Genomic DNA, 16,143 nt, shown 5'->3' on the forward strand with positions numbered 1-16,143 from the left:
GGTGAGTGTGGGTGCTGTTCGATAACAAAAAAAAATCGTGTTTATTTTTATGAGCTATATACTAGTATTGTATGTCTGGGTGGGGGTCTTGCTTTAGAAATAATCTGTACCCCTTTCAGAGCTCACATTTAGTGCCCCTTAAAACATTCACATGTTGCACAATGAGATGTAAGCATGGGATAATGTGTACACTCCTGCAACTTTCTGTCTGTAAAATATATCAATATAGTTTTTATTAGCAGTGATATAGTGACAGCATTTCATGATTAATATCCATAAATTAACTTTCATAATAAATGACTGTAGAATAAGCACACATCTTTTAGTGAGTGTGGGTGCTGTTCGATAACAAAAAAAAAAATCTTGTTTATTTTCATGAGCTATATACTAGTATTGTATGTCTGGGTGGGGGTCTTGCTTTGGAAATAATCTGTACCCCTTTCAGAGATCACATTTAGTTCCCCTTAAAACATTCACATGTTGCACAATGAGATGTAAGCATGGGATAATGTGTACATTCCTGCAACTTTCTGTCTGTAAAATATATCAATATAGTTTTTATTAGCAGTGATATAGTATCAGCATTTCATGATTAATATCCATAAATTAACTTTCATAATAAATGACTGTAGAATAAGCACACATCTTTTGGTGTATGTGGGTGCTCTTCGACACCGAAAAAAGAAGAACGCTTTGTTTCTCAGTTTTCTTTTTTGTTTCTTATATGAAATGTCTATCTGTGTTGGCCCTGCGATGAGGTGGCGACTTGTCCAGGGTGTACCCCGCCTTCCGCCCGATTGTAGCTGAGATAGGCTCCAGCGCCCCCCGCGACCCCAAAGGGAATAAGCGGTAGAAAATGGATGGATATGAAATTCAAACAAACTACACCGACTAAATAATACTGCCCAAAACCCCCTCAGTCCCGGGGCCCCCGCTTAGTGGAAACGTTAGGCCCCGAAGTTTAAAAAAAAAGTGAAGAACCCCCTAATCCAATCCAATCCACTTTATTGATATAGCACGTTTAAACAACACAAATGTTTCCAAAGTGCTGCACAAAAATATTAATAACAAGATTCAAATACTATCCTTAGCTCCACCAATGACTGTAAAAAACAAAATAAATAAATATAAAACCAATATAAAAATAAATATGATTAAAAACGATTTTAATGGGTAAAACCATTAAAACAATAAATAGAAATACAAAATTGAAAAACACCTGCACCTGGTATCGTTACTGTCGATAATGTATCGGTCCTCCCCCCGCCTAATTTGAAGTCAGTAATGGCTCTAATTAACGGTCAAGTGGGTGTATATGTGCCGGGAAGTGGGAGGAGGCTGGCAGTCTGGGAAGAGGAGAGCCGGGCTGTCAGAGCTCAAAGCGGGGCTCCCGTCGTGTCCTGTGGCGGCGAACGGTCGCGGCGATAAAAGAAGAAAGCCTTCGGTAAAGTGCCGGGATGGACGCGGAAGGTGTCGTGGCGGCGGCGGCGCGGAGGAGAACACGGAGCTGTTGTGACGGCGACGGTAGTGTCACCTCTGGGCGCGCTTCCTTGGGGGAGGCTGGCGGGGAAGTGGCGCACCGGCGACGGCATTGAGAGCAGCGAAGTGCCGCCATGGAGAGGCGCGACACGGGCACGCAGGAAATGCCCGCGTCGAAGGAGGAGGCGAAGCGTAAGGAGAAGAAGCCGAGACCCGTGAAGCTTTTCCGGAAGAAATCCCTGAAGTCCGTGGGGAGTTTTATGAACCGAATATTCAAAAGTCTGACTTTCACCCACTTGGGAGACACGCGGGACGCGGAGGACGACGACGGCGGCTTCGGCGACGGCGCACCTTGCACGCTCGGCGCCACTTCGGCGCTCGTCCAGGAGGACGCCCCGGCGGCCAAGAAACTCCTCCGCCAATACGGGGACAAAACCCCGGGCGTGCTGGGCGTGAAGAACCACGGGAACACGTGCTTCATGAACGCCGTGGTGCAGTGCTTGAGCAACACCGACCTGCTGGCCGAGTACCTGGGGCTGGAGAGGTACAAGTGGGACCTGAGTGACGCCGCCGTGGACGGGACGGTGAGGACCGGGGAGAGCCGCTTCGCCAAGGGGGAGGTCACGGAGCACTTGGCGAGGCTTGTCCGGGCTCTGTGGACTCTGGAGTACACGCCGCAGCTGTCTGTGGACTTCAAGGTACCCTCAACCCAACTTATATACTGTGTTAATTAGACATCAGCAGGTGGCGTTATCATCATAAAGAGGAGAGACAATGTCTCTCCTTGGACCTCACAAGGTCTTTTGAAAGTTTCTAAACCCCGATCATTCCATGTATGTGTAAGAAAATAATACATTCTGCCATTTACAGGTTTTACGGCAACCCAAAATGTTGAAAGAGCCATATTGGACAAGAAATACAAAAAAGTAATCAGTCTGGAGCAGCGAAAAAATTAAAAGACTTAAATGAGTGTTATAATGATGGCAACACATGATGTAAGTGTCTATATTAGCTATATAAACCTACTATCAAAATGACTTTAAAAGTCTTATATAATTGCTATAATGAGAGCAACACATGATGTAAGTGTCTATATTAGCCTACTATCAAAATTACTTTAAAAGTCTTAAGTTTTATGATGAAGGCAACACATGATGTAAGTGTCTATATTAGCTGTATTAGCCTACTATAAAAAAGACTTTAACAGTCGTATATAAGTGTTATAATGAAGACAATATATGATGAAAGTGTCTATATTAGCTATATCAGCTTCCTATCAAAATGACTTTAAAAGTCTTATATAAGGGTTATAATGATAGCAACACATGATGTGTCTATATTAGCCTACTATCAAAATGACTTTAAAAGTCTTATAAGTTTTATAATGGTGGCAACACATGATGTAAGTGTCTATATTAGCCTACTATCAAAATGACTTTAAACGTCTTATATAAGTTTTATAATGAAGGCAACACCTGATGTAAGTGTCGAATTAGCTATATTAGCCTACTATCAAAATGACTTTAAAAGTCGTATATAAGTGTTATAGTGAAGACAACACATGATGTAAGTGTCTATATTAGCCATGTTAGCCTACTATCAAAATGACTTTAAAAGTCGTATATAAGTGTTATAATGAAGACAACACGTGGTGTAAGTGTCTATATTAGTTGTATTAGCCTACTATCAAAATGACTTTAAAAGTCGTATATAAGTGTTAGAATGAAGACAACACCTGATGTAAGTGTCTATATTAGCTATATTAGCCTACTATCAAAATTATTTTAAAAGTCGTATATAAGTGTTAGAATGAAGACAAAGCATGATGAAAGTGTCTATATTAGCATTATTAGCCTACTATCAAAATGACTTTAAAAGTCTTATATAAGTGTTATAATGAAGACAACACGTGTCTATATTAGCCTACTATCAAAATGACTTTAAAAGTCTTATATAAGTGTTATAGTGAAGACAACACATGATGTAAGTGTCTATATTAGCCATATTAGCCTACTATCAAAATGACTTTAAAAGTCGTATATAAGTGTTATAGTGACGACAACACATGGTGTAAGTGTCTATATTAGTTATATTAGCCTACTATCAAAATGACTTTAAAAGTCGTATGTAAGTGTTATAGTGACGACAACACATGGTGTAAGTGTCTATATTAGTTATATTAGCCTACTATCAAAATGACTTTAAAAGTTGTATATACTGTAAGTGTTATAATGAGACAAAACATGATGAAATTGTGTATATTAGCCTACTATCAAAATGACTTTAGTAGTCTTATTAGTGTTACAATGAAGACAACACATGATGTAAGTGTCTATATTGGCTATATTAGCTTACTATCAAAATGACTTTAAAAGTTGTATATAAGTGTTACAATGAAGACTACACATGATGTAAGTGTCTATATTGGCTATATTAGCCTACTATCAAAATAACTACGTGTCGCAGGCTGACATAAATCTTCGTTGACAGAAATGTTGAAATGTAATATTTATTCTACACATTTTTACAACATAGGAAAACATTAGTAAAACTTCTCAGAGGGTGAGATAACTCCTGGAAATGACTGTCTTAGAATGGATGTGGGTGTCCAAGTTAAAGGAAACATCTTCTCATAGATTTATTACAATCTTTGCAAGCTGGGTAACGTTTGCTGTGGTCTGGAACAACATGGCACACAAACAGCTATCAGACATGCCGCCAAATAGACGAAATACACATAAGTGAAGGAAATTAAATGAGCTTAAATATTGCTACAAATGAGGCATAAAGATGCAATATGTACATAAAGCTAGCCTAAATAGCGTGTTAGCATCGATTATGTTTTAGTACGACTTTGGTTAGCTACGAAGCTGCGCCGCTTGATGGACCGCAGAGCATTATGGCTACCATAGTCAGACGTACTGTGCTTCAACATATGGTATTATTATGGTGTGTGTGTGTGTAAGGACCCCAAAATGGCACCTATTAGGAGACATGATATGGCATTTTGTTTTGCAATATTATGCAAAACCAACTTTTCGTAGCTGTTGGTACCTGCTGATGTGTATTTAGGATTTGCTTGCGTCTGTCATTGTAGTCCGTAGTCAATAAGCTTCTTCTTGTTATGGGACATTCATCCTCCACTGTTGCCATTTCTAATATAAAGTAATGTGCAGTTCTTACTTATATCTGTCAGTAGACGCGCTATTGAAGCACTAAAAACTACCGGTACAACAAACTTGGAGGTGTTGAAATTGCTGTGTAAAATCGCTAATGCTAATCAGTAGCATGTCAATTGCAAAGCCAATGTGTATTGGCATCAAGGCTTACTTAACTTACATTGGAGCGTTTTTTTTGAGTCAATTGTTTTGTTTGCGTTGAAAATTGCAACATTACCTAGTACCTTATTCAGTACCTTTGCTTAGTGTGAGCAGTTATTAAATTTGTTTTTTTTTAAATACTTCAAAACTGTCTATTTAAAATATATTCCTTTGTTCGTCCCACTGTCGGAAAATGTGTAAAAAATATGCATTTGATGGCCCAATGTACCGTAAATTCCTGAATTTAAACCGCTACTTTTTTTTCTAGGCCTTATACCCTGTTGCTTATAAAACGGTGTGGCTAATTTATGGATTTCTCTTTTTTCTAGGCCTTATACCGTATTTTCCGCACCATAAGCCGCCCTGGGTTATAAGCCGCGCCTTCAATGAACGGCATATTTCAAAACTTTGTCCACCTATAAGCCGCCCCGTGTTATAAGCCGCATCTAACTGCGCTAAAGGAATGTCAAAAAAACAGTCAGATAGGTCAGTCAAACTTTAGTAATATATTAAAAACCAGCGTGATGTGGGCGCGCATGGAGTCGTATATCAACATGGACGGAGCTGCGTGAAAAAAGCCACCCGGCCTCTTCGCGTAAACTTACCTTAACCACTCGCTCATCTTTTCTTCATCCATCCATCCCTTCGAGTTAGCTTTTATGATGACGCCGGCTGGAAAGGTCTCTTTTGGCAAGGTCTTCCTTTTGAATATCACCATGGGTGGAAGTTTCTGGCCATTAGCATGGCAAGCTAGAACCACAGTGAAGGATGACTTCTCATTCCCTGTGGTGCGAATATTCACCGTACGTGCTCCCGTTGTATCCACAGTGCGGTTCACAGGAATATCAAAAGTCAGTGGAACCTCGTCCATGTTGATAATGTTCTCTGGCCGGATCTTTTTTTCAGCTATCTTGTTTTTACAATATGCACGGAAAGTAGCCAGCTTTTCTTGAAAGTCTTTAGGCAGTTGCTGTGAAATAGTAGTCCGTGTGCGGATGGAGAGATTGCGTCTTTTCATGAACCGGAAACCTGTCGCTTAGTAGGAGCCATTTTGTGGTCTTTACAGATGTAAACACACAAAGGAAATGAAACGTAATATCCGCGCGCTTCTTCTTCTTCTACGGGGGCGGGTGGTTGCTTACAGTAGAAGAAGAAGCGCTTCCTGTTCTATGGGGGCGGGTGCTTACCTTGGCGGTTGCTTGCGTAGAAGAAGAAGCACTTCCTCTTCTACGGGGAAAAAAGATGGCGGCTGTTTACCGTAGTTGCGAGACCGAAACTTTATGAAAATGAATCTTAATATTAATCCATATATAAAGCGCACCGGGTTATAAGCCGCACTGTCAGCTTTTGAGTAAATTTGTGGTTTTTAGGTGCGGCTAATAGTGCGGAAAATACGGTACCCTGTTGCTTATAAAATGGTGTGGCTAATTTATGGATTTCTCTTTGCTGATGATGGCTATTAAGTAAATAATAAAAACAACAACAAGCAAACACACTGATTAGGTTTGTTATTGCTTGTGCTATGACGCCATCTGTTGGACAAGTTTGCTTACTTCAGGTGCTGGTATTCGAGACGTCCATAGCGTTCCTACTCGTATGGAATCTTAAATTACCATTCCAAGCAACGTTTGTAGGTTTTACAATATAACTAAAAACATTTTTACTTACTAAACCATCCCATTTGTGTTGTCTGTATGAGCATGTTCATGCGTTTTTGTATGTTCTATAGTGGGGTAATGAAGCGAGCATCGTTAGCATTGCCTAAAGTGGCTCCATTGCCCTATTGTTTAAACGTTTATTTAAAACCGTAAGTACAGTTGCTGTTCGGTCTTCTAGCCGTCCATAGCGTTTCTACTCGTTTGTAAGATTTACAATATAACTAAACAAATGTTTACTTACTAAACCATCCCATTCGTGACGTCTGTAGGAGCGTATTCATGCATATTTGTACGTTCTCTAGCATCGTTAGCATGAACTACTATGCTAACACGTTTACGACTGTCTTTGTTTGTAATATCAACTTACAATGGCATTCTTTTTGTATTGTTTCAGTTTCGTAAATTCACTAAAACGTCACCGTGGAGTTATTGAGTCTGTTTAGCTGATTGGAGCGCTAGCTTGCGCAGTTAGTGGGTCCATGACGATGACTTCTGTTTTGTCGGATCGGCCGTTTTACTGCCTTCGGAAAGGAAAAAAATTAAGGTATGTAAATAAACATTTAAAAAATGCTTCTGTGTAGATAATTAATTTCACAAATATCTGCGGCTTATAGTCCAGTGCAGCTACTATATGGAAAATAGTTTTTTCTTCTGAAATTTATTGGGTGCGGCTTATTGCTTGTGCTATGACGCCATCTGTTGGACACGTTTGTTTACTGCAGTGGCTCCATTGCTCTTCTGTTTAAACTTTTTTTTCAAAACGTATATAGTAAGGTAATGAAGCGAGCATCATTAGTATTAGCTACTATGCTAACACGTTTACGAGTGTCTTTGTTTGTAATATTAACTTACAAAACCCAAAACCAGTGAAGTTGCATGTTGTGTAAACGGTAAATACAAACAGAATTCAATGATTTGCAAATCCTTTTCAACTTATATTCAATTGAATAGACTGCAAAGACAAGATATTTCATGTTCACATGAGAAACTTTGGTATTTTTTGCAAATATTAGCACATTTGGAATTTGATGCCTGCAACATGTTTCAAAAAAGCTGGCACAAGTGGCAAGAAAGACTGAGAAAGTTGAGGAATGCTCTTATTTGGAACATCCCACAGGTGGACAGGCTAATTGGGAACAGGTGGGTGCCATGATTGGGTATAAAAGCAGCTTCCATGAAATGCTCAGTCATTCACAAACGAGGACGGGGCGAGGGTCACCGCTTTGTCAACAAATGCCTGAGCAAATTGTTTAAGAACAACATTTCTCAAGCAGCTATTGCAAGGAATTTAGGGATTTCACCATCTACGCTCCGTAATAGCATCAAAAGGTTCAGAGAATCTGGAGAAATCACAGCACGTAAGCGGCAATGCCCGTGACCTTGGATCCCTCAGGCGGTACTGCATCAAAAAGCCACATCAGTGTGTAAAGGATATCACCACATGGAACACCGGTACCGGTACTAGTGTAGTACTAATGAATCAAAAACGGTACTATACTCTGTTTGAAAAGTACCGACGTTGCGTCGTCATGTGGTGACATTGCTGGTTTTACGAGCAGAGGAGCATGTTGGGCAGCGCACACACACAGAGTACTTACAAGCAGACACAGTGTGTAGACAGAAAAGGGAGAACGGACGCATTTTGGTGTAAAAAGTAAAGATAAAGGTGAAGTTATAACACTGAAACACCCTCAGGAAGAGGTGCTTTAAGACATGGCTAGCTAGTTAGCAGCTAACATCCATCCACAGTGTTTTAGCTACTTCTAAATCACTAATCAAAAAGCAACATTAGTGTGTAAAGGATATCACCACTTGGGCTCAGGGCCACTTCAGAAAACCACTGTCAGTAACTACAGTTGGTCGCTACATCTGTAAGTGCAAGTCAGAACTCTACGATGCAAAGCCAAAGCCATTTATCAACAACACCCAGAAACTAGCGTCCGCAGCTAGTGGGTCCATGACCATGACTTCTGTTTGGTTTGATCAGCCGTTTTACTGCCGCGGGAAAGGAAACAATTAAGGTATGTAAGTAAACATTTAAAAATGCTTCTTTGTGAAATTAATTATTCACAAAGAAGCATTTTTAAATGTCTGCGGCTTATAGTCCAGTGCGGCTAATATACAGAACTTTTTTTTTTTTTTTTCTGAAATTCAGTGGGTGCGGCTTATATCCCGCGCTCTATGGTCCGGAAAATACAATAGTACCATTTGATGGACTGAACTAGTGTCAGGACGTGGAGTATGGTGTGTTTGTTTTCCCGAGATGCAAGTAAAGCTGGACTGGTCATGGCGTGAAGGTAAATACATATTTATTTATAACACTCAAAGGAACAAAAAGCGCGCTCAAGGCGGAAGTACAAACTTGACTAACGAAACAAAAAGACTTGCAAGTGGGCAAAAAACTGTGAACAATTAAACAAAAACATTAACTGTGGCATTAATAGAAAAAACTTACTTGGACATGGCATGAAGTGCGCAGAGGTAGACAGAGTGTGACAGGGGTATGAATGCGGGATGTCACCAGTAAGACAAACTGAAAACAATGAACTTAAATACTACAGACATGATTAACAAAAACAGGTGCGTGACTCAAAACGTGAAACCGGTGCGTGACGTGACAGGTGAAAACTAATGGGTTGCTATGGTGACAAACAAGAGTGCACAATGAGTCCAAACGTGGAACAGGTGAAACTAATGGGTAATCATGGAAACAAGACAAGGGAGTGAAAAGCCAGAAACTAAAGAGTCCAATAACTAAACAAAACATGACTAAAACAAAACATGATTACACAGACATGACAACTAGAATGTTAGTGGACTTATTTCTGGCATTGTGCATCATTTACGTCTCGAACGGCAACTGGCTCCACATCACATCGTGACACCCATGTAATCACGCCGGGTGATAACACCAGCATCTGCTTAGTGTCACCGGAGCCTTTCAAGGGTTTCTCCCACCCTAGCGTCCCGCTGGCGTGCTAAAGTGGTCCGCAGATAAATAATGAAATAAACGTAGGTGAGCTCAGCGGAGAGAGTTCACTCTGCTCCTGACGATCAGGAGCTGTGACAGTCCTACTAGGAGATCCTCAGGCTCTTCCACACTGCCCATGCTCCACATAGATGTGGGTGGGGGGGGGGCGCACTTTATCTGCCCGCAGCTCTTTTGTGCTGGGTTTGTGTGAGCTGAGGCAAGAAGTAGATAATATGGAATAGTGAAGAAAGAAACTACAATGGATCTATTCTTAGAAATGCTAATGACGCTGTTGGAAAAGAGGATATTTACAGTTTATGCTTATTGCTTACTGGAGCATGTTAACCCCCATTGATTATCATCACTGGGATGTATTGGAGGACGGTAAAGCTAAAGCATGTCTGAGCGGGTTTGAGTCAGCATGCATCGATTTCTTCCATTGGTCGCTCTCAGAACCCAATTTAAAAAAACAACAAAAAAAAAACATTTGTAAGTCAAAACCACATTTCTTACATCAGAGGTGTCAAAGTGGTTTTCACTGAAGGCCACATCGCAGTTATGTTTGGCCCCAGAGGGCCGCTTCTAACAGTGAATACTATTATTACACCAATTTTTTATGCATTCTCTTAGAATGTCAAAGAAATATGGTAAGTTGCATTAATTTCAGCCTTCCCGGTAAGGTCTATTCAGATGTACTGGAGAGGAGGCTACGCCGGATAGTCGAACCTCGGATTCAGGAGGAACAGTGTGGTTTTGGTCCTGGTCGTGGAACTGTGGACCAGCTCTATACTCTCGGCAGGGTCCTTGAGGGTGCATGGGAGTTTGCCCAACCAGTCTAAATGTGCTTTGTGGACTTGGAGAAGGCATTGGACCGTGTACCCCGGGAAGTCCTGTGGGGAGTGCTCAGAGAGTATGGGGTAACGGACTGTCTTATTGTGGCAGTTCGCTCCCTGTATGATCAGTGTCAGAGCTTGGTCCGCATTGCCGGCAGCAAGTCAGACACTTTTCCAGTGAGGGTTGGACTCCGCCAAGGCTGCCCTTTGTCACCGATTCTGTTCATAACCTTTATGGACAGAATTTCTAGGCGCAGTCAGGACGTTGAGGGGATCTGGTTTGGTGGCTGCAGGATTAGGTCTCTGCTTTTTGCAGATGATGTGGTCCTGATGGCTTCCTCCGGCCAAGATCTTCAGCTCTCACTGGCTCGGTTCGCAGCCGAGTGTGAAGCGACTGGGATGGGAATCAGCACCTCCAAGTCCGAGTCAATGGTTCTCTCCCGGAAAAGGGTGGAGTGCCATCTCCGGGTTGGGGAGGAGATCTTGCCCCAAGTGGAGGAGTTCAAGTACCTCGGAGTCTTGTTCACGAGTGGGGGAAGAGTGGATGGTGAGATCGACAGGCGGATCGGTGCGGCGTCTTCAGTAATGCGGACGCTGTATCGATCCGTTGTGGTGAAGAAGGAGCTGAGCCGGAAGGCAAAGCTCTCGATTTACCGGTCGATCTACGTTCCCATCCTCACCTATGGTCATGAGCTTTGGGTTATGACCGAAAGGACAAGATCACGGGTACAAGCGGCCGAAATTAGTTTCCTCCGCCGAGTGGCGGGGCTCTCCCTTAGAGATAGGGTGAGAAGCTCTGTCATTCGAGGGGAGCTCAAAGTAAAGCCGCTGCTCCTCCACATGGAGAGGAGCCAGATGAGGTGGTTCGGGCATCTGGTCAGGATGCCACCCGAACGCCTCCCTAGGAAGGTGTTTCGGGCACGTCCGACCGGTAGGAGGCCACGGGGAAGACCCAGGACACGCTGGGAAGACTATCTCTCCCAGCTGGCCTGGGAACGCCTCGGGATCCCCCGGGAGGAGCTGGACGAAGTGGCTGGGGAGAGGGAAGTCTGGGCTTCCCTGCTTAGGCTGCTGCCCCCGCGACCCGACCTCGGATAAGCGGAAGAAGATGGATGGATGGATGGATGGCATTAATTTCACCTTGTGTTGTCCCGAAACAATATGTTGGTACTTTTCGGTGCTTTTCCATACTTTTCTTAATAAAGGGCACCACAATAAAATGGCATAATTGGCTTTACTGGAACAAAAAATGTTAGTGTACATGAAACATATGTTTATTATTGTAATTTAGTCCTTAAATAAAATAGTGAACATACTAGACAACTTGTCTTTTAGTAGTAAGTAAACAAACAAAGACTCCTAATTAGTCTGCTGACGTATGCAGTAACATATTGTGTCATTTATACACCTATTATTTTGTACATATTATGAGGGACAAACTGTAAAAAACTGTTCATTTACTGTTAATATCTGCTTATTTTCTGTTTGAACATGTTCTATCTACACTTCTGTTAAAATGTAATAATCACTTATTCTTCTCTTCTTTGATACTTTACATTAGTTTTGGATGATACCACACATTTAGGTATGGGTGTGATACCAAGTAGTTACAGGATCATACATTGGTCATATTCAAAGTCCTCATGTGTCCAGGGACATATTTACTGACTTTATAAACATAATGTGATTTTTTTTTAAAACCAAAGAAGATTTTGTGAAGCTCAAAAGTATATGATGTATGGGGTAGGACCGGTACTTTTTAGAGGTGGTATAGTACCGAATATGACTCATTAGTATCGCGGTACTATACTAAAACGGTATACCGTGCAACCCCAATGTCACCTCACAATGTAGTGTATATTACTGTAAATGGAAAAACAGTATTGCTGTTTTTATGGTAAAAAAAAAAAAAAAAGCAGCTCAGTTGCCAGAATTTTACTGTAAAATTTACATTTGTTTTTTACTGTAAATAAAAAAAGCTGCAATTTTACAGTAAAATTTTCTCCTCAGAGTTGCTAGTTTTTTTTTTTAGTTTTTTTTTTTACCGCAAGTCAACAAGTGTAGATTTTTCAGTGTATTACTGTAAATTAAGGCTGAAACGACGCGTCGGCGTAGTCGACGTCATCGGTTACGTAAATACGTCGACGCCGTTTTTGTGCGTCGGCGCGTCGCATATTTACGTCACACTACTGTCATGGCGGAGCGCAAAGCAGACGATGCGAGCGAGGGGAAAAAAGCACGCCAAAAGTCGTCAAAAGTGTCGGAGTATTTCAATAAACGGCCTAATAATGTTGTTGTATGCACACTGTGTCGAGCGGAAAAGGCCTATCATAGCAGCACGACGGCTATGAACGAACATTTGAAAAGAAAACCCCCGACAGCGTTCTTGCCATCACCATCAACAAGTCAATCGTCCGCGTGCGTATACGTTGTCATTATTACACAAAAACATGAATGTGTCATTTGTATCTGCGTTGTAAATTCATAAACTAAAGCATCGTTTCGCTCTGAGAGGCGCGTTTGGCGTGCCTGTTCAGTGTTTACAAAGACGCGCTCCTCTTTAACGCTGTGGAGAGGCGGCGGCGGCGAGCGAGCGGCGAGGCGGGGCGCGCCGGGAGCGACGCCGCAATCGTGCCCAGGTGCGCGATCCGCGCAGTTGGAAGAGAAAAGACTTTGTGTAAAATGAAAAGATTGTAAACCTGGCAAAGCCGTCTGGCGTTCAGTCTGTCGGTCCTGAAAGAACCCCACGGCACAAGACGTGTCACAAACGCTAACGTTAATTAGTTGTGCAAATACCTTTTACAACATTAACAGTTACATATACTATGTACAAACCAACAATTAACTTTCACTTTAATCATACTATCATTGTTGTGTTATTAAGCAAAATAAGCAATACTTTTACTTTTGTTGAAATGTTTACACTGTACACTTTTTTGTATTGGATGTTTAGCTTTATTTTTGCACATTTTAGCAAATAAGCAATACTTTTACTTTTGTTGAAATGTTTACACTTGTTACAGAATATTTCCGTTTTGCCCTTTTTTTTATTGGATGTTTATCTTTATTTTTGCACATTTTAAAGCAAAATAAGCAATACTTTTACTTTTGAAATGCTTATACTATTCCAGAATATTAAGATTTGCACTGGATGTTTACTTTTATATTTGCACATTAAAAAGCAAATAAGCTACTTTTAATTTTGTTAAATGTTAAAAGTTTTAAATGTTTACATTGTTACAGAATATTTTGTCATGTTGTTGTCAATGTTGACTGAGTGGCCATACTTTTTTTTTTGTAAATAAAAGCCATGCCTTTTGAAAAAACTGGCCTACATTTATTTTTTCCTCTTCATTTTAAATTAAAAAAAAAAAATCGGTAAAAGGAAAAATAATCTATAGATTAATCGAAAAAATAATCTATAGATTAACCGATTAATCGAAAAAAAATAATCTATAGATTAATCGATAGAAAAATAATCGTTAGCTGCAGCCCTACTGTAAATGCCAAAACAGCACCACAAGTTTATTACAGTAAAAAAAAAGTAGTTTTTTTCATTTAGAGAAAAATGCTGTAAAAACCACAGTAAATTTCACAATTTGACCATGAAATCTATTGCTACTTTTACATTGCACAATGTGATGGATAACTTGCTTTGAAATCATTATTATTAGTTTTTTTCCCCTATTTAAAAAATGGTTTGAATGTTTGATCATATGTTTTTGCATCATTAGACAATATTTAAGTGAACAGAATTTGTGATTACATGGAGTACATGTATTTTTTTTCTCCCTAAATAGAAAGAAATAATGCATTTATTCTCCCTAAATAGAAAGAAAGAATGCATTTATTCTCCCTAAATAGAAAGAAAGAATGCATTTAGTAAGAACAGTTACAGTATTTTATTGATGCATATTATTTCCAGGCTTTCCAGGGCCAAATAAAATAAACACATCTGGCCCCAGGCCTTGAGTTTGACACCTGTGTCTTACAACATCCCAACCAGAGATCACACACACACACACACGCACACACACACACACACACACACACACACACGCACAGTAGGAAGTGGAGAGTTCATGTAGCCTGGCCCTTCTAAAATTGAGTAACAGCACAGCAGGCTGCAAGGAGTTGTAGTAAATGTAATGTTGGAGACTCATAGGTAAACATGGCTCCCATACAGGTTGAGGAACACCTGAAAATACATACAGTACCAATGTGTATTTCTTTAAGTTAACTGGGGATGGGCCTTGGACTACACTGGACTACAGCTATTTCCATTGTAATGATTAACGGTCATAGGGCTGGGCAATATGGCCTCAAATATATATTGCTGCCTCCTGCGATAACGATATATATCACAATATAGGGTTGTACAGTATACCAGTACTAGTATAGTATCGCGGTACTAATGAATCAAAAACGGTACTATACTCTGTTTGAAAAGTACCGGTTCTGTCTATCTGCGATGAGCAGAGGTGGGTAGAGTAGCCAGAAATTGTACTCAAGTAAGAGTACTGTTACTTTAGAGATTTATTACTCAAGTAAAAGTAAGGAGTAGTCACCCAAATATTTACTTGAGTAAAAGTAAAAAGTATGTTGTGAAAAAACTACTCAAGTACTGAGTAACTGATGAGTAACATACACACACACATATATACATATATATATATATATATATATATATATATATATATATATATATATATATATATATATATATATATATATATATATATATATATATATATGTATATGTGTGTGTGTATATATATACACACACACATATATATATATATATATATATATATACACACATATATATAAATATATACACACATATATATATATACATACATTGATATATACAGTATATCATTTGTATTTATTTATTTTGCCGTTTTTGTTTACATGTTAAAGGTGTTTTAATGAATATACATGCATGTTTAACACATATAGATTCCTTTCTTTCATGAAGACAAGAATATAAGTTGGTGTATTACCTGATTCTGATGACTTGCATTGATTGTAATCAGACAGTAGTGATGATAACGTCCATGTTTTCAAATGGAGGAGAAAAAAAGTTCCTCCTTTCTGTCTAATACCACATGAAAGTGGTTGGTTTTTGGCATCTTATTTGTCCAGCTTCCATATTCGTTTTAAGACACTTTACAAGAAATATATTGGCGGCAAATTCCGTAGCTTGCTAGCTTGTTTGCGCTGGCTTTCGGAGACTCTTATTTTGAAAGCGCAGGCGCGATGGAGCGGCACTTTTATTGTGAAGACAGGAACTGTGCAGTCAGTCTTTAGGCTTTTGACGGGATGTACGGTTGAAAAAATCCTTCACGCTTTTGATTGATTGATTGATTGATTGAAACTTTTATTAGTAGATTGCACAGTACAGTACATATTCCGTACAATTGACCACTAAATGGTAACACCCGAATACGTTTTTCAACTTGTTTAAGTCCGGTCATGTGACCGCCTGGCTCTGTTTGATTGGTCCAACGTCACCAGTGACTGCATCTGATTGGTGGAACGTAGTGAACGTCACCAGTGACTGTATTTGTTGAAACGCAGGCACTATTGAGGTACCAAAACAAACAAAGCGTGCATTAACAGATCGATAAAAATTAGTAGCGAGTAGCGAGCTGAATGTAGATAAAAGTAGCGGAGTAAAAGTAGCGTTTCTTCTCTATAAATATACTCAAGTAAAAGTAAAAGTATGTTGCATTAAAACTACTCTTAGAAGTACAATTTATCCCAAAAGTTACTCAAGTAGATGTAACGGAGTAAATGTAGCGCGTTACTACCCACCTCTGGCGATGAGGTGGCGACTTGTCCAGGAAGTACCCCGCATACCGCGCAAATGCAGCTGA

General features: G+C 40.1%; 1 protein-coding gene across 1 annotated transcript in view; it reads left to right on the plus strand.

Annotated features, from left to right (window-relative positions):
- The first annotated feature begins 1,332 nt into the window (after positions 1-1,332).
- The window catches only part of usp43b (ubiquitin specific peptidase 43b), a 248,565-nt gene continuing 233,754 nt past the window's right edge, over positions 1,333-16,143 (plus strand). The window contains exon 1 of the mRNA XM_061973859.2: positions 1,333-2,177. Coding sequence (XP_061829843.2) covers positions 1,614-2,177 — 564 coding nt within the window. The 5' untranslated portion in view covers positions 1,333-1,613. The remainder of the gene's footprint in view (positions 2,178-16,143) is intronic.

The sequence above is a fragment of the Nerophis lumbriciformis genome, linkage group LG22, assembly GCF_033978685.3.
Source record: "Nerophis lumbriciformis linkage group LG22, RoL_Nlum_v2.1, whole genome shotgun sequence".
NCBI lineage: Eukaryota > Metazoa > Chordata > Actinopteri > Syngnathiformes > Syngnathidae > Nerophis > Nerophis lumbriciformis.